This window comes from Vitis riparia, chromosome 14 (genome assembly GCF_004353265.1).
Source record: "Vitis riparia cultivar Riparia Gloire de Montpellier isolate 1030 chromosome 14, EGFV_Vit.rip_1.0, whole genome shotgun sequence".
Taxonomy (NCBI): domain Eukaryota; kingdom Viridiplantae; phylum Streptophyta; class Magnoliopsida; order Vitales; family Vitaceae; genus Vitis; species Vitis riparia.
Window position 1 is genome coordinate 5,610,197 of NC_048444.1, and position 20,433 is coordinate 5,630,629.

Here is a 20,433-nt window from a genome sequence, read left to right on the forward strand (position 1 = left end):
TATCCTCCATGAAACATTAGAATACTATGCCTACTTAAACCAAGAGTAGAGTTTAATGTAAGGTTAGAGATAGTAATTGGGGGATTTCTTTTTCAAGTTATTGTTCTATCTTGCTTCTAATAGAACAAGTTTGGAAAAAAAGATTAATAGGTTAGGAATAGGTTTGAATTATTTATTTATTTATTATATAATGTAGGTATTGTCTTCTCCTTCCTTACCCGTTTAGATATATAATTAATAAAAAATATTTTAAATTATTTTTTTAAACACATATAAAATAAAAAACTATTTCTCATCAAGATAAGTTATAAAGCTTTTCAATAATTTCTTATTAATAAATTATATTTATTTTTAATATAATTAATATTAAAATAAAAAAACTAAATGACGTAATAGGTATGAGACATTCTTATACCCATCTTGTCTTATTTAATTTTTTTTTTTTTTTTTTTTTTGTTTGGATGAGGATTACAATATGTTCAAATAATTGTAGTGGATTGAGGTTGAATTAGGATAGAAGTGTCTCATCTCGAAGTGCATTATTGTCATCTCTAGCAATAGACTTGACACACTTTAATGATGAAGTGGATCTTTCTATCACCGATTTGGGATTGGTTTGATAGTTGAAGCTAAAGGTTAATCAAAACAATAATTGACATGTGTCATTCTTGTTTTGATTAGAATGACAAAGAAAAAAGGGAATCATTTTGTTTTTATAGCACAAGTCATCTTAAAAAGCTTTCACATCATTTTTTTTAAAACATTTAATATATGGATATTATTTTAGAATACTCAAAAAAAAAAAAAAAAAAAAACCTCTATCTCTCATTCATCTCCTAGAATTCTCTCTTTCATCATACTATCATTTTCTCCTACCCCTCTCCTGTCTCAACCAATTGTATTCTCCTCTTCAAACTCTTGACACTTCATTGTTTCACATCATTGACCCTACAACTAAGGAACCTTGCATCCAACAACCACTAAAATGTTGAATGGGTTAAGATAGTTTAGATATGAAAGTGAAATGAAATTGGGCATGTCTATATGTAATTCACTGATTGCAATTATTAGTAGGAATTGTTTTAGAATCAAAACATTGTTTAATGTTAATGTTGTCCTTCTCATTGTTTTCAACTTGTGGATATCAAATATATTTCCACTCTCCTCCAACTTGAAGACATGTTGTCATTAGGTTACAAGAGAGTAAAGAGGCCCTCTCCTATGGCCAACTACCACTACCCTGATACCAGATTTTGCTGGCAAATCTGCTGAGGAAGGGCATTTTGTTGCCATATTTGGTAAGTCATATGCCAGCATTTAATGGATATATAGACACTCAGCCAGGTGGAGCACACTGAAAATTGAAGACAAGCAAGAAAAATTCAGGAAATAAAAGAGGTGACAGGCCTTAGGCAAGGGAAAACACATCCATTATCAAAATTCTAGGCTAACCAACACAACTCCCAAGTCTGAGCCTTTCATTTGTCTACAGCATCCAACTTGAACTTACCAAAGCCTCATCCAACTGCCCAAAAGGGCTGGTTTAGGCATTGGACCATCGGTCCCCCTTGCCTTAGGAGACTCTAGTTTTCCTGTCTCATCTTCTAACCACCACCCTCCATCCCAACTAATAAAAATGGGAATTTGTTGCTTTCAGCTGTCAATTTGTTGTATATATGACAAGAGTAGCAGGCTTCATGAGACAAAAAACACTTGATTAACCAACTAAAACAAATCTGAGAATACTTCCACGGCTGTGATCAATAACTTCTTACTACAAAGACGTCAAGAAAATAAAATAAGATTTAGAAAAAGAAGAAAAAAGGCTTGAATCCTGCAACAGTTCTTCCAAGTTCTATTTTATTTTTCTCTCCATTATCAGCCACCAAGAAGACATGAGGAAAGAGGTAGGGAAATTTTGCAAAGATGCTCAAATTTGTGTCCTAATGACACTTTGTTGTCACAGACAACCTCACAAAGAAGATCCAAATGAAATAAATACATTTAATTCTGGATAATAATCGGTATTTATAGAAGTTAAAGCACCCATTTACAGATATAACCAAAATCACACTGAACCCAACCTTCATTATGATATGAACAAATAATGGCTTACAACAATATTCTCATACATTTATGGCAGAAAAAAATCAAAAAATAATACAGCTGTTTTTTATACACTTATCAAATAGCTGGATCTCCTTTAATGTTTTTTTTTTTTTTGAAAAGGGAAAAAATTAAAAAATAAAAGGTATTTCACAAAGATCACACTCAACAATTGGAGGCAAACAAGCCAAATCCTCATTCTTTTCACTTTGATGCTTTAAATAGCTGGCTTCCAAGGATCACAGGTATTCCTTCCCCCACGAGTGTTGTCAGGGTTGTCTCTTTCTCAAGTATCCGATCTAGTTCCATTAACACATAGCTCATGGAGGGTCGTCTCTCACTAGAAGTGTCCACACAACGGATTATAAGCTGTATGAATTCTTCCATGCCTTCAGCTGTGAACCTATTTCCTAGTCTTTGATCGATGATGGTAGAAATATTGCTGTGGTCCTGATAATTTTGCACCTTCATCAAAGAAAAGAAAGTGTAAAAAAATCGTTATGAGACAAACTGCCAGTATCTCAAAGAAGTGTTGCATTTCCTACCTGGTATTAAATCCTTTAGTAATGTGAATGAGAATGGCTAAAGTTTTTCAAACATGCACATACAAGCCTATAAATTGTATGTTTAGTGTGATATCATTTGGTACAACAACACTAAATGAGGCAGCTAAATACCATTTCAACCAAGTTTAAATTGGAGTCTGGAGACAGCAATGTGTTTGCTTCCTGCCCACTTAGCAGCTCCAGAAGGAATACCCCAAAGCTGTATACATCACTCTTGTCTGAAAATCTTCTGAACTCTCTTACCCTGCACTAACAAACAGGATAAAATCAATATACCATATGAAAAGTAACAAGAAAAGGTTTAAAAGCATCAGGTGTGGGTGTTGGCATGGGGGTGGGGATGAGGGGGGAGTAATACTCTGGAGCAAGGAATATCTCATCAGCCACCACTTGAGAAGATGGGCCTGCAATATCAATTCTTCCAAGAAAATTGCGGAGTCCTGCATCTGCAACCTTAGGAATGAAATTTTCATCAACCAGTACATTCGCTGTTTTGAAATCCTTATGCACCAAACGGGGACTTAGGGTGTGGAGATGAGCCAAACCTGCATATAAACAAAATGAATGAGGCTGCAAAAATCAGTAAGCATTGCTAGAGCCCTTGTGAAATTTGAAGAAGGGATCTTCAAATAATTCAAAGTCTTATGGAAGCTTACAAAAGAAGTTTGTGGGACCGATATTGCTATTCGGGTATTTTATCTAAAGAGAAGAAAACTAATACCAGGAAAGCCACAAATGCTCACGGATTTTGCAGAGGATCACCTTTAGCTGCCCCTAGAGCTATTTGAAGCCTATTCTTGAATTCTAGCTTCTCCTGTGAAACCTGAGCAGCAGTGCCTGCAACAAGAAAGCCACATAACTTAGATAGTTAAGCTTATTTTATCAGGTAAAATATCATGGATCCAAGGTTGCTTTAAGAGACCAGAAAGTAAGAAATTTTAGACAGAAAACAATTGTGTTATGACCATACATACATATCACATTGAGAGTGAGGTGACATAAATATATTGGATGAACAAAATGGCAAAAAAGAGCAAGTGATCTGTCTGCATAAAAGCAAAAAATAATGATTGGATGGAGAATTACCATATAAGTGACTGGAAATACTTCCACTAGGAATATGCTCATAGATAAGGAACTGTTGACCATTTTCTTGGCAGTAACCCAGAAGAGTCACAAGATTCCGATGCTCAATAGCTGAGAGAAAGCGTACCTGATAGGAAGTTCAGTTATAATGGATCCAATTGACAATAAAATGAAAAAACAAGAACTATGGGAAACATGGAAACATCACAAATAAAATGAAGTTGAACTAGTCTTTGTTGAGTCAGGTGGACTTAAATTAGTCTTTTGGAGTAGGTTACAATTTAGTAGCGAGTGAAAGACGACACTGTTGCCTGTGATTTAACAGAAGACATAGATTGAGAAGATTTGGGGGAAAAATCGAATTCTCATCATACTGACCCAATAACTAGGTTAATCTTTGTGCAACTGAGTTGAGTAGTGTACCATTGATTGAAAAATTTGTAAAGATAACAAGGTAAAGAAGGCTGCCTGTAAAATGTTCATATTGGATGGCATATTAAAAATTTGTACAATAAAACAAAGGAAGGATACTTGCACCAATAAAAATTTAGACTTCCAAGTCATTCATTTGAAACTTTTTCAAGCCAATAATAAAAAAAAAAAAATAGCAGCAATTTGAAAATTGAAAAAGTAAAGAATGAATGGCATCGAAGAAATTTCAGACTCCAAATACAGATGTTCTGCATCCAAACAAGTAAGGAAATCAAAAGGGCGATGCAGTGGGAAATTAAAACAATTAGCCCCAAAAAATGCATTTGAATAAGTGCTTATATGTAAGCATCATATAACTTTTAGTCCAAGTAAGAAAAGTGATTATTACCTCATCAACAAAGTCCTGACTAGGCGCTCCAAACCGCTTTTTGATTGCTACAAACATCCCATCATGAAGCAAACCCTTGTATACCTCACCAAATTTTCCCTCCCCTATCAAACTTATGTCGCTAAAATTTTTTGTGGCCAGAGACAATTCGGCCATCTCAAAGTGCCTTGCTTCTCGTAATGCCAACTCAACTCCAACATTTGTTTCAACTGCAAGTTATGAGAGTAATAAATCACAAAATGATTGTTATTTTGCACTTGACTCTTGCAAAACCCTCTTGAAAGTACACATAATAACATTACCTTGAACAGAGGGATCAGAAGATCCTGTCTCTGAAGTTCTCGAAACGCTCCTATTATGAGATAGGCAGAACCATATTATTAGAATTACTATTCCCACCAATGCCACGGATCCTGCAGCACCTCCTAGAATTGCTGCAAGAGTCCTTGACATTTGGCACGGGAACCAATTCACCTATATGATACAGTAGTATAGGGGTGTGAATTTATATACATTGAACCTGAAATATAAAGGATAGCATAAGCAGAAGAATTATAATCTTTAAAAGATAAAAAATCAACATCAAAGGCAAGCAACAATGAAATGTATCTTTTCGAGCAAGTAATAATACCAGTGAACAGATTTTTCAGAATTTCAGGCCTCACTTTCCTAAAAGCTTCTTAGTGAGAATAAAGCTGAACCAAATCATTAAATTGGATTAAGCAAATTTTCCATAAAAGTTTAATCCCCATAGAACTACACAGTGCTTGAACCAATCTAAGATTCAAGAAGCATGCACATTCAAGCACAAATACCCCATTTGGAAAGATGGGTATTTGTAATAGGTGTTGTATTGGCCCAGTCAATGCCTGCGCATAAAGCTAAGCAACATAATAAATGCACTGACTTGATTATACAAACATAGCCATATCCAGCTCAATTTCATTCTATAGCAACTGGGTCTGTTCATGGCGGACAGATAGATAGCAAATGTAATTCACTAGGATAGATATTATCGTTTGGCAGATTGCCTTAATGGTGTTTTTATCTAACTCAAAATGCATCATAGTTTTGAAGCTTGTCCAATTCAGCAGAGACTCAAAGCAATTGCAGTTGAAAACACTCGAATAGAGAGAAAAGGGTGAGAAAATAAGATAAAATAACAATAAAAAAAAGGGAAACTCACAAAGCTCCAAACCTGTATACCCGCAGAAAGAACAAAACCAGGCCACAGAAAAGCACAGCTTCATTTGCAGCGGAAAATTTGATTTGATTTTCCAAAATCTGGATGGCCCAAATCAAAATTCACCCGCATTCCCACATTGAATCCTCAATCCTGTGCAGATCCCACTTCCGATCACGGCCAAATCGAGAATTTGGTAGTGGTGGGGGTGATGGTGGTGGTGCAGCACAGCAACCTCCTTCAGGGCTGAGGCAAAAGCATCTATTCTGCGTTGTACTTAGGATAGTTTAATGGACATGCCTTCTCTGTATCATCGTTGGATACAGACAATGCCGACAGAAAGTGACCATGCGCCGACACACTATCAGGGTTTATTTACTCTCCTACCAAACCACCAATTCCAATCGATATAAAGGAGAAACCAATAAACAAAACCCCTCTTATTCTTTTAATGTTTCAGGTAGGATTGGAAAACCCACCCTGGGAAAAAGGGTTCAAAGCGAAGCAGAGTGAGTATCAAGACCAACTTGATTGATATTGATCCAAATACGAGATAACAACCTCTCTCTGCCTTTGCCCACTGCCTCAGCCTCGAAGAGAGAGAGAGAGAGAGAGGAGAGAAGAAAGAAGAAAGAAGAAAGAAGAGAAAGGTATTTTATTATTAATATGTTGTGTGGGCTGTAAAGCAGTATAATTGTTGTCTGCTACTGCAACTTGGAGGAAGCTGAGGGGGTTATTTTCTCTGTAGTGTCCTCCAGAGCATCTTGGCTGTAACAGTACAACACAGAAAAGGCTAGCAGTATAGAGGAAAATTACAGAGAAAACTCTTGTAATAACCATAAAGCAATAATGAATTGTAGAGAGAGAGATTCAAAGCTTTTGTGGGGTTGTTATCCCCACCAGCCAGCTATGTTGACATTGCTCCTACTTGCTAATTTTATTATTCTTATTATTCCCATAAAAAAGCGATCTAAATACAACGGCTACCTCTCCTCTCCCTTTTCCACTTTTATATTCCCATTCCCACACCCAGCCTTTGGATTCTCCTCGCCCTTCTCCTCTGCATTTCAGATCTTAAGACTTTGTCCACACCCGTTGCAGTTCCAATGCCCACAACACACTGTTTGTTTATTGTAAACCCTGATGCATGATTAGCTTGTACAGCCATTTTCTGATTAGAACGTGACACCTATAATTACTATAATAATAACAATAATGCCGTATCCATCTTATCATGCTTGCGTACAAATGTATCTTCACACGGAAAATTATTGTTGATCGAATATTTTCTAACCTTCATCCTGTGTTGTGTTAGAATAATTTTCATTTCTTGACTTTACTTGATTAGCTGGCCCTTCTCTGTAAGGAAGAGTGTTATTCTCCCACATGGCTGGATTCATTATTCAATCTTCTCACTTGAAATGATCGTTGAGGAATTTGGGGTTTTGATCATTGGGCTTAATCCCGATCGCTTCTAAGAGTTCAGTGAAATTTCGTCTATAATGTTATGAGAAGTCCACTGAATTTTATCATTTAAAAAAAAAACCTAAACTCAATCCAACCCAATCTATACACCGTGGTATTCAACCTAACTTCAAACCAATCTTATTTCTCTTAAACTTGGGTTGAGTTTAAGTTGTTTATGTTATATTCACATTGGTTAGGTTATGCTCAGGTTAACCCAGGTTAACTTTGAGTTGATTAAACCGTATAATTTAAAATCTTTTTATAATATTTAAAAAAAAAACTTTTTTATGTATTTATGTGAAATTTTAAATAGTAAATAAGATAATATTTCAAGCTATCAATAAAAATTAAATATATATATATATATATATATATATATATATATATATATATATATATATTGATATATTTTTTTTACCAATATAAAAGGAAAATTAATATTATTATTTAGGAAAATATACATTATAAATATTATAAAAATAAATAAATAAATCATGTTTGTGTTATTGGAACTTTGATCCAAACCCAACCCAAATTAAATTCAAATTGAATTTTTTTTATTATAAATTCAATCTCACTCAAAAGTTGAATTGGATTCGGATCGGATGAAACCAATCCATCCAAGTTGCAAACTAAAAAGACAACCCATTAAAAGGGGCCACATGTGCATGTATGCAAGTTTAGTTTCCGAAATGAAGTTGAGATGCTTCCACATTCATCGAGCCAAGAAACCACAATGGGATTGGCTGTCCCATGGCTGCGTCAACGGTTCTTTTGCTGCTTATTCAAAGAACTAAGGCCTATCGAGTGTTGAGTGTATGAGAAAGCAGTGGAGAAATACCCACCAACCCCAACGTTCCATTATTATCAGATTCAATAGCTGATATTTTCCGAGGCTTCCATTGGCCCAAAGTCCCTTTCATGCAAAAACAAACTGTAAGCTTACCATTTTTGTTTCACTAAGTCACCCCCTCCATCATTCCCCCTCGCCTCCTTAATCAACAAAAGCTTATGGTTGGGATACTGTCCCGGTGGCAGCTTCGATAGACTTGCAATGGGTCCTATCAAAGTCGTGTCAGGTCATGTCAGCTCCAAACTTTCGAACCCAATTAATTGCTTAATTAAAAGTAGGATTATGACAATCCATATTATATACTTCTAATTTAATAATGTAACACGCTTTTGTACAAATAATATTACCCAACTTTATATAAACTATATCTATAAGTTGGTTTACATCATACGTGAATTGACATGAATGAGGGATTCCTTGAATCGATTTCATTTTAAACATATTTGTGTCATTTTCAAAATATTATAAGGGCTTGTTTGTCCATATTTTCTTAAATTTATTTTTAAAAATTATTTCTAAAAAATAACGACTAAGAAAATTTTAAAAATAGTTTTTTGTTTTTAAAAATATAAAACTATTTTTAAATCATATGATCAAATAGTTTCTAAACTTCCTACCCCTGCTCTTTCTTATCTTAAATTTTAATTAGATGTTATTTAAATTTTTAATTCTAGATCTATTTTAATGCTTTATTTGATTTCTTATTATAGATCTAATTTTAAACCATGATATATTTAAAAATAAAATTAAAATATTTGAATTTTAAAATATATAAAATTACATAGATTACATTGATTTTAAACTAATTAGGTCATTATCATGTTATATTCATGTCATTTACTTAGTTGGTGGGTGCTAACATTTGAACCAAAAAATAATATGTTTATTAAATAGACTAATATGATTATATTTAGAAAAATGTTAAGTAACTTAGAATTTGTACAAAGTGCATGATGAAATCTATATAAATGAATAAATATATAAATATATGAAATTAAAGTACAAGCAATGTTCTCATAATTGAGTCAGACATTGAATTAGAAAAGTTATCGGTTCATGGTTCACTGGTCGAACCAATGGTTATACTTTTAATTAAACAGAATATGTATAATATTTAAATATAAAGATATATTTAAAATGGAAAGAAAATTATAATATTTAATTTAATTGCATATGTATGTATTTTGTTATTTTAAAATTTATCATATTAATTCATTTATATCAATTTTATATTTATCATTAATAATTATTATAAAAATAAATGTAGATATGAATACTTATATTTGTTTATAAGATTAAAATTGAAAAGGAGGATGTATAAGTTTTTTACCATATTATATACTGAAACAACTTTGTTGCTTAGTGGTCTGGACCCAGGTTCAATTCCCCTCCATGCAAACCTCTTAAGCATAACCTGTCCCACATTGAAAGTCCTACAAACCAAGATATGGTATTTATATCTTATTTACATTATTATAAAAATGATACAATGGGCCAGGAGTGAGAGTGTTTGGGTCTTATTAAATCATAAAACGACCCTCACCTATCGAGACTATTGTCTTTATTGAATGAGTTAAGGGATCCATGATACATGACTGGTGAGACTATTGTCTTTATTGAATGAGTTAAGGAACCATGACAGGTGAGACTGTTGTTTTTACCTAATGAGTTAAAGAACCATGACAATTGACATCTAAATCTTAGAATACCAAATTAAGGGAACCATTAATTAGTAAATCATAGATATCATTAGTAAACCTTAGATTAAAGAAACCATGACAATTGATTAGTAAACCTTAATCATAGACTATCGTTTTTACTAAATGAGTTAAGGGAACCATGACAATTAGTTAGTAAACCTTAGATTAAGGGAATGATACCGGGAACCATGACAATTGATTAGTAAATCATAGATAATGATATCAATTAAGGGAACCATGACAATTAATTAATAAATCATAGATATCAGATTAAGGGAACCATGAGATTAGTAAACATAAATACCAAATCCAACCCTAAAATCTGTCTATTGGGTCGGAATTACGAAGCCAAGCAATCTAATATTTTTAGAACCCATTTCTATACATTGATCCTATCTTTATAACCTAAGATTATCATTAAGGGATGTGGTGGAGTCTTGTCTTGAATAGATGCTGCTAAAATTGAACAGTATTTCAGCTCTCAAAGGAAGTCATGGGCTCGCCATAGTCCCAACCATGGGCCACAAATGTTGGGCCAGCATTGCAGGCCCAGACGTTTGTTTGGTGAACCCTCCATGCAATTTTCATCGCATGCCAACTGGTTGTCGAACGAAAAATGTTACTTTTATTGCCATTTCTACTATTCTATTATCCTATTTATTTATCATTTATTATAATAAAATAATAAATAAATTAGTTCACATTATTTTAATTTCTTAAAAGGGATGACATAAAACCCAAATTTAGAGGTGTTAATAAGGTTGATTCGGTCGGTTTTTGAATAAAAAATGAATTGAACCAATATAATCGGTTATATATGTAACAAAAACCGAACCAACTAGATTTGGAGTGGAAAAAGCGAACCAAACCAAACCTTTTGAGTACAGTTTGGTTCGGTTACGTGAATTGGTTTTGACCCAATTTAATAACTTTTTTTAATTCTAAACGTAGTTGTAAATTTGTATTTGTTAATATAATCTAATATAAAAAAATGATCAAATATTAAAAAATTATATATAAGTTTTAGAATATTGGTTAGGTTTGATTTTTATCGGTTAGGAGACAAGAAAATCGAAAATCGAATTGACAAGATTGATTTTAAAAATTCTCAAATCGAATCAACCTTTTTTATTTTTGAAAACCAAACCAAATATGATCGATTTGAATCGATTTTGTTGGTTTTTTCGGTTTTGCTTATACTCTTACCCAAATTTGTGAATCTAATCCTTCCATATTTTTATTTGTAACTCATTTCTTATGTAAGTGCTTTTTATCACTTTCAACTGGGATTTAAAAGAGATGATTACATAAAAAAAATAAAAAAAAGTGATGATATTTTTGTTGAGGTTGAAAAAGATGGAGGGTTAAGTTTCTAAATTTGGATTTTCATTAAGGGAATTGATGTAAAATAATTAGGGCTACAACTAAGGGTCTCCAACGGGCCGGGCTGGGCGCCCGGCCCGGAGAAGTAAGGCCCATGGGCCCTCAAGCTAGGCAGGCCGGGGTAAAAATTAAAATAATTTTCAATTTTGAAGAGAAGGGGATTTGAACCCCTTCCCTTATGGAGCTATAAGGGAACTAGCCACCAACTGAACTGACCCCCTTTTGTGTAACTATTTTGCATTAGTTATATATATATATATTAGAAATGTTGTATGATTTTTGAAAAAAAATAAAACTGAGTTGGTTGTTCAATGGTCATATAACCGTTGAACATGCCACTCATAATTCAATTTCAAATATATGACCGTTGAACGGTCTTGAAATTAAAAAAAAAAAAAAAATCATAATATTTAAATCCCTATAAATATTAAATACCCTCAATTTTTTTCTATTCTCTCAACTCTTAAGCTCTCTCCCATTCCACAATATTTCTGATTATTGCATTTTGTCTCAAATTATTCAATATTATTGGTGGTGAAAAACAAGCATTGGTGGTTCAAAGAGTTCAAATTTGAAGGAATTTCTGCTTCGTTTCTCCAATTTAGTAACATACTTCACCTTTTCTTTTATTTATTTGTTACATTTTAATTTTACATTTATTATTTTTAGCATAATATTTTATCAATAATTATAATTATGACAAGTGGTTCTTGTTCTTCATCTAATGCATATGATAGCAAAAAATTTACTTCAAATATATGGAATTTTTTTGATAGAATATAAATAAATTTAGAAAATAATAAAAAAGAAATAAAAGCAAAATATAAAATTTGTAACAAACTTCTTAGTGGTGGCTCAAATGCTCATTTAAAAAGATATCATGAAAATTGTAAAACTAAAAATAATGTAGATATTAGAAATTATATGCAATTAAGTAAATATGAAAGTGGAAATTTAAAAACATTTTCTTACGATGAATCTTATTGTCGTGAAGAAATGATTGGTTAAACAACCTTTCAATTTCACTAGTTCGCCATCACCGCCAAGAGATAATGATTAAAATATTTTACTAAATGTATGTCATATTTTTATTTTTATTTTTATGGTTGAAAAGTACAAATGATTGACAAATAAATAGGTGTCAACCTAGTTGGGATGTATTTATTTTGTAGTAATGTAAACTTTTCCCACATTTTCAAATGTAATGTATACATTCAATGAATAAAATAGTTAACAATGAATATTTTTATTAATGTAACATTTTCTATTTCTTGAATATTTTTTTTTATATATATATATTTTTTAAAGTGGCGGACCTACGGGCCGGCCCAGGCCTAATTTGGGGCCCATGGCCCGGCCCATCCAGAAATGGGCTCGGGCCGGGCCGCGGGCTTTTTGGAGACCCTTAGCTACAACTTGGATGGGTTGGTCAGTTTAATGGCAAACTCAAATTAAAAAATGATTAACTTAAACTCAATTCAACCCAATCTATATACCGTGGTTATTCGACCTAACTTCAAACCAATCTTATTTCTCTTAGACTTGGGTTGAGTTTAGGTTGTTTATGTTAGATTCACGTTGGTTAGGTTATATTCAGGTTAACCCAGGTTAACTTTGAGTTGACAATATTTTAAATAAATAAATAAATATATATATATATATATATATATATATATATATATATGTTAACAATATAAAAGGAAAATGAATATTATTATTTAGGAAAATATACGTTATAAATATTATAAAAATAAATAAATAAATCAAGTTTGCATTATTGAAGCTTTGATCAACCCAACCCAAATTAAATTCAGATTGAAAAATTTTAATTGAAGTTCAATCTCACTCAAAAGTTGAATTAGATTCGGATTGGATGAAACCAATCCATCCAAGTTGCAAACTAAAAAGACAACCCATTAAAAGGGGGCCACATATGCACGTATGCAAGTTTAGTTTCCGAAATGAAGCTGAGATGCTTCCACATTCATCGAGCCAAGAAACCACAATGGGATTGGCTGTCCCATGGCTGCGTCAACGGTTCTTTTGCTGCTTATTCAAAGAACTAAGGCCTATCGAGTGTTGAGTGTACGAGAAAGCAGTGGAGAAATACCCACCAACCCCAACGTTCCATTATTATCAGATTCAATAGCTGATATTTTCCGAGGCTTCCATTGGCCCAAAGTCCCTTTCATGCAAAAACTGTTGGAAATAAGTATAGAATGAGAAAATTGACTCCAAATTCACCCACTTGAAATGGTATATTTGAGGAAACTTGTTATAAACCGAACAGGTTCATGACTATTCCAAACTGGTACGTGTCTATTCCGAATAGGTTTATACCTATTCTAAACAAACACCAGGAAGACTATAAATAGACTTTCTACCCCGGCATTAAAATATATAGAATTAATTCCTGAATATTTCTCTCTCTCTTCTTTGCATCCTTTGTCCGTTCGAGTATAAAACACAAATTGTGTTCGTGGTGTTCTACAGATTGAAGTACTACTTCTGTAGAACTGAAAATCTGTTCTATCTTGGGAGACATTTATTCACTACCTTGAGCACCAGAGAGGGAATAAAATTGTCTTAAGGAAACAGTGTTGTCACTGGGCTCGGATTCATAGAATTAAAGTAAGTTCTGTGATTTTATTTATTTTATTTACATACTTATTTAATGTTTACTTAAAGTATAAACTGTAAAAAGATTTTGCGGCTAACAAAAACAAACTGTAAGCTTACTATTTTTGTTTCACTAAGTCACCCCCTCCATCATTCCCCCTCGCCTCCTTAATCAACAAAAGCTTATGGTTGGGATACTGTCCCGGTGGCAGCTTCGATAGACTTGCAATGGGTCCTATCAAAGTCGTGTCAGGTCATGTCAGCTCCAAACTTTCGAACCCAATTAATTGCTTAATTAAAAGTAGGATTATGACAATCCATATTATATACTTCTAATTTAATAATGTAACACGCTTTTGTACAAATAATATTACCCAACTTTGTATAAACTATATCTATAAGTTGGTTTACATCATACGTGAATTGACATGAATGAGGGATTCCTTGAATCGATTTCATTTTAAACGTATTTGTGTCATTTTCAAAATATTGTAAGGGCTTGTTTGTCCATATTTTCTTAAATTTATTTTTAAAAATTGTTTTTAATTCTTTAACTTAAAAATATTTTTAAAACAAGTTTTATAAAACATAGTCAAACAGGTTCATTTTTTCTTTTTTGTTTTAAAAATTAGTGAAAACAAATTCTGCTTATTCTTTAAAAATTGTTTTTTATTTTACTTTATTTTTAAAAATTATTTTTGAAAAATAACTACCAATGTTAGAAAATTTTAAAAATAGCTTTTTATTTTTAAAAACATAAAACTATTTTTAAACCACATGATCAAATAGGTTATAAACTTCCTACCCCTGCTCTTTCTTATCTTAAATTTTAATTAGATGTTATTTAAATTTTTTATTCTAGATCTATTTTAGAGCTTTATATAATTTCTAATTATAGATCTAATTTTAAACCACGAGATATTTAAAAATAAAAATAAAATATTTGAATTTTAAAATTTTAAAATATATAAAATTACATAGATTGCATTGATTGTAAACTAATTAGGTCAGTATCATGTTATATTCATGTCATTTACTTAGTCGGTGGGTGCTAACATTTGAATCAAAAAATAATATGTTTATTAAATAGACTAATATGATTATATTTAGAAAAATGTTAAGTAACTTAGAATTTGTACAAAGTGCATGATGAAATCTATATAAATGATAAATATATAAATATATGAAATTAAAGTACAAGCAATGTTCTCATAATCGAGTCAGACATTGAATTAGAAAAGTAATCGATTCATGGTTTACTGGTCGAACCAATGGTTGAACTATAATTGAACTAGTAACATCATAAATATATAATTTATATTTTATTAAAATTAAAAATAAATACAAGAAATTAAATATATATAATTAATTTTTTTTATTTTTTATATTTAATATATCAAATTAAATGATAAAGATAAATATGATTTTAATTAAAAAGAATATGTATAATATTTAAATATAAAGATATATTTAAGATGAAAAGAAAATTATAATATTTAATTTAATTACATATGTATGTATTTTTTTATTTTAAAATTTATCATTTTAATTAATTTATATCACTTTTATATTTATCATTAATAATTATTATAAAAATAAATGTAGATATGAATACTTATATTTGTTTCTAAGATTAAAATTTAAAAGGAGGATGTATAAGTCTTTTACCATATTATATACTGAAACAACTTTGTAGCTTAGTGGTCTGGATCCCGGTTCAATTCCCCTCCATGCAAACCTCTTAAGCATAACCTATCCCACATTGAAAGTCCTACAAACCAATATATGGTATTTATATCTTATTTACATGATTATAAAAAATGATACAATGGGCTAGGAGTGAGAGTGTTTGGGTCTTATTGAATTATAAAACGACCCTCACCTATCGAGACTATTGTCTTTATTGAATGAGTTAAGGGATCCATGACACATGACTGGTGAGACTATTGTCTTTATTGAATGAGTTAAGGACATATGACTGGTGAGACTATTGTCTTTATTGAATGAGTTAAGGGAACCATGACAAGTGAGACTATTGTTTTTACCTAATGAGTTAAGGAACCATGACAATTGATTAGTAAATCATAGATACCATTAGTAAACCTTAGATTAAGGAAATCATGACAATTGATTAGTAAACCTTAATCATAAACTATTGTTTTTATTAAATAAGTTAAGGGAACCATGATAATTAGTTAGTAAACCTTAGATTAAGCGAACCATGACAATTGATAAGTAATTCTTAGATACCATTAGTAAACCTTAAATTAAGGAAATCGTGATAATTGAATAGTAAACTTTAATCATAAACTATTGTTTTTACTAAATGAGTTAAGGGAAACATGACAATTGGTTAGTAAACCTTAGGGGTGTTTGGTACATCGGAATAGGGAATGAAAATAATATTTTGTTTCCTTTCCTATTTCTTAGTGGAATGGAATGAATTTGATGATTCCATTTCGAGCATTTGGATGAACTTAGGAATGCAAGATTGGAATGATTATTTGTTTCCATTCCAATGTTTGATAATAATAGGAATGGAAATTAAAAAGAAATAAATTTACAATAATATCCTAACATATAATTTAAAATATTTTTTTATTTTTACTTTTATTTTTAAAAAATAAAATTTGAGAGGTTTTTTGTTATTAAATAATAAGACTAAAAAATATATATATACTCAATAAATAAAAAATTAACCATAAAAAATCGTATAACCCTAATACACAAATATTCAATTATTATTTTTATTAAAAATTTGAATAATTTGTCATGCTTAAGTAGTTATAAAATTATATTTTTCAAAAAAAATTTATTTATTATAATATTTAAATTCTCAAAGCTAGCAAATGTTTTTCCTATTTTCAAAAGAGGAAATAAAAGAATTCAAATTTATTCTAATTTTCAACAAGTATCATATCCGATAAAATCCATAACCTTAAAAATTTTAAATATTCGTTTTTTTTTTATCAAAATTTTAAATAATTTGTCATGCAAAAAAAGCTATAGAATTATATTTTACTAAGAAAAAAAAAAAAGATAAGAAGTGGATGATGAATGGATAGACCTTTACAAAGAAGATAAACATCGGGTTTGAAAAACAAGATAAGAGGGTAAAATAATAATTTAGGTTATTTTATATTATCAAATAGGTTTAATGAATCAGAATACCACCTACTTTTAATGAATGCAAATCCGACTCATAAGTTGGATTTGATTTCTGCCGGAATAATTTTTTATTTCATTTCCGCTTTCTTAACATCTATCCAAACATAGGAATAAGGGAGAAAATGAATGAGATGTCTATTCCCACTCCCTATTCCCGTGTACCAAACACCCCCTTAGATTAAAGGAACCATGACAGTTGACAAGTAAATCTTAGATACCAGATTAAGGGAACCATGACAATTGATTAGTAAACCATAGATACCATTAGTAAACCTTAGATTAAGGAAACCGTGACAATTGAATAGTAAACTTTAATCATAGACTATTGTTTTTACTAAATGAGTTAAGGGAACCATGACAATTGATTAGTAAACCTTAGATTAAAGGAACCATGATGATTGACAAGTAAATCTTAGATACCAGATTAAGGGAACCATGACAATTGATTAGTAAATCATAGATACCATTAGTAAACCTTAAATTAAGGAAACCATGACAATTGATTAGTAAACCTTAATCATAGACTATTGTCTTTACTAAATGAGTTAAGGGAACCATAACAATTAGTTAGTAAACCTTAGATTAAGGGAATGATATCGGGAACCATGACAATTGATTAGTAAATCATAGATACCATTAGTAAACCTTAGATTAAGGAAACCATGACAATTGATTAATAAACCTTAATTATAGACTATTGTCTTTACTAAATGAGTTAAGGGAACCATGACAATTAGTTAGTAAACCTTAGATTGAGAGAATGATATTAATTAAGGGAACCATGAGATTAGTAAATCATAAATACCATTAGTAAACATTAGATTAAGGGAACAATTGTCAGATTAAGGGAACATGATAATTGAAACTATGACAATGGATTAGTAAATCATAGATACCATTATAAAAAAAAACAAAAAATACATATGTATGTCAAAACAATTACACAATATATACAAAATTGACACATGAGGAATATACAAAATGATTTACTAAAAAGATTTTATTATTTCAAGTATTAAGACAATTTTAAGAAATCTTGAAAGAGTTTATTTATCAAAAGATTTAATTTTATTCACATTCACATTTATTTTCAAATAATTCTTCTTGTTTTTTTTTATTAAAAGAATTTATTAAGTACAATTTCATTTAAAGAGAAAAGTTTGAATTTGATTTTATTTACAAGGAGATGATTTTTATTTATTTTTACTAGAATGTTTTTTTTACAATTTTCATTTTTAAGAAAATATTTAATTTCAAAATTTATTTAAAAGAAATGATTGGCTACAAATTTAAAAAAAAAAAATTAAAATTTCATTTTCAAGAAATATTTCAAATCAAATTTTATTAAAAAATAATTTTTATATAAATTTACTTACAAAAAAGAATATTCCAATTTTATTTTATTTTATAAAGGAATTAATTTTAATCATTTTTATTGAAAACAAAGTTCTATAATTTTATTCACAAATTATGAACTCAATTTCCATTTAGGAAAAGTGATTTTACAGAGGAAGAGATTTTACAAAAGAAGATTTCAATTCAATTTTAATTGGAAAATGAAATTTTTTTACGAATTTTATTTAAAAAAATATGTTCAACTCAATTTTATTATTAAAAAGGATTTTTAATAGGGAAAAAATTTTCAAAATTATTTACAAAAGAAACTTTTTTTTATTCCATTTAAAAAAATTATTAATAACAATTTTTTGGATTTTTATGAAAAACATTTTTCTGAAATTTTATTAAAATCAATTTTTTTTAACTTTTAAAAAAACATTTTTTTTTTTAACTTTCTAAGATTTTTTTTTTTTTTTGGAACTTTACATTTATTTGAAAAATGATTTTTGAACCTTCTAAAATAAAATAAAATAAAATAAAAATTATGGACTATTTAATAAAAAAATTCTAGACTATTCTTATTCAAAAATAATGTTCTGTATTGTTTTTATTGAAAAGTAATTTTATGGTCTTTTATTAAAAACATTTTTTTGGATTTATTACAATTAAATTGTTTGGACTATTTTATTAAAACCCATTTTTTGGATTTATTAAAAAACAGTTGGTGGGTCCTTTTTCTTTATAATCATTTTCTGGCATTTAAAAAAAAATCATTTTCTGGAAAACAATTTTTATTAAAATAAAATTTTGGAACTTTTTTTTATTTAAAAATAAATTTTTTTACTGTATTTAAAACATTTGAAAATCCCACCCTGCATGTAGTGAATATCCACATCTCAACCTCATATTAGCCCATGCAAAACAGAAATAGCCCATGATAAATAAAAGAAGTATAAGAAACCAAGCCCAATAAAATAGCAAATAAGCCCAAACAATAAGACTTGAATAAGTGGGTGTTTGGCAAATAACTTAATAACTTAATGGTATAATTTAAAGTTAAAAACAATTTTCAGTAATAAGTAAAAAATAATTAATTTATTTTTTAAGTCTACATATTTATTTTACATTTTTACCTTTATTTATTCTAATTATTTGTACGATCTCTTTTGTTATTCCACGACCTCCATTATTACTCAACTTCTTTTACCCTAATTATAATTTACAAGGATAAATATGTAAATGTGATGATTTAGGATAATTTTTAAGTTAATTTTATCAAACAACTTTAATACTTAAAAATAAGAATTAAGTAATAAATTTTAAGTCAATAATTTAAGTATAATTTAACTTGAAGTTAACTTAAATCATTAAATAATAAGTTTTACCTAACACCACCTAAGATATAAAATAGTTAGACTTTATATATGATATAAACGAATGAAACTCGAGGCTTCGAATACAAAGTAATGAGATTTGAGTTGTTTCGATAGGTACTGAAAAAGTATACTTTAATACTATAATAACACCTATTTAAGAAAATGTTAACTCCGATATCACTAATTTGGTATACTATTGATGGATGATGTCAAACATAATGTCCTTAATCATGACATAACGTTAGAATTTCGATTTATTAAAGGTTTCGAATTTAATATTTCCTATTTGTATCTAATTCCTTGTCACCTTCAAATCCAACCCTAAAATCTGTCTATTGGGTCGGAATTACGAACCGAAGCCAAGCAATCTAATATTTTTAGAACCCATTTCTATACATTGATCCTATCTTTATAACCTAAGATTATTATTAAGGGATGTGGTGGAGTCTTGTCTTGAATAGATGCTGCTAAAATTGAACAGTATTTCAGCTCTCAAAGGAAGTCATGGGCTCGCCATAGTCCCAACCATGGGCCCCAAATGTTGGGCTAGCATTGCAGGCCCAGACGTTTGTTTGGTGAACCCTCCATGCAATTTTCATCGCATGCCAACTGGTTGTCGAACCAAAAATGTTACTTTTATTGCCATTTCTACGATTCTATACTCCTATTTATTTATCATTTATTATAATAAAATAATAAATAAATTAGTTCACATTATTTTAATTTCTTAAAAGGGATGATATAAAACCCAAATTTAGGAGTGTAAAT

At 30.0% G+C, this 20,433-nt stretch overlaps 1 protein-coding gene across 3 annotated transcripts; it reads right to left on the reverse strand.

The window, feature by feature from the left end:
* Positions 1 to 2,059: 2,059 nt before the first annotated feature.
* On the reverse strand, positions 2,060 to 6,553 carry LOC117931240 (nodulation receptor kinase). 3 transcript variants are annotated; one of them, XM_034852165.1, is made up of 8 exons: positions 5,777 to 6,553; positions 4,881 to 5,052; positions 4,579 to 4,787; positions 3,759 to 3,885; positions 3,435 to 3,509; positions 3,031 to 3,217; positions 2,784 to 2,916; positions 2,060 to 2,571 (listed from the first exon to the last, which is right to left on the reverse strand). In XM_034852165.1, exons 2-8 carry the CDS (start codon positions 5,029 to 5,031, stop codon positions 2,311 to 2,313), a joined length of 1,143 nt encoding a protein of 380 aa, XP_034708056.1. In that variant the 5' UTR covers positions 5,032 to 5,052; positions 5,777 to 6,553; the 3' UTR covers positions 2,060 to 2,310. The 3 variants fall into 3 exon arrangements, with proteins under 3 accessions (XP_034708056.1, XP_034708054.1, XP_034708055.1); XM_034852163.1 differs by having other exon boundaries at positions 4,881 to 5,098; XM_034852164.1 differs by having other exon boundaries at positions 4,881 to 5,098; positions 5,765 to 6,553.
* Between the last annotated feature and the right edge of the window lie 13,880 nt (positions 6,554 to 20,433).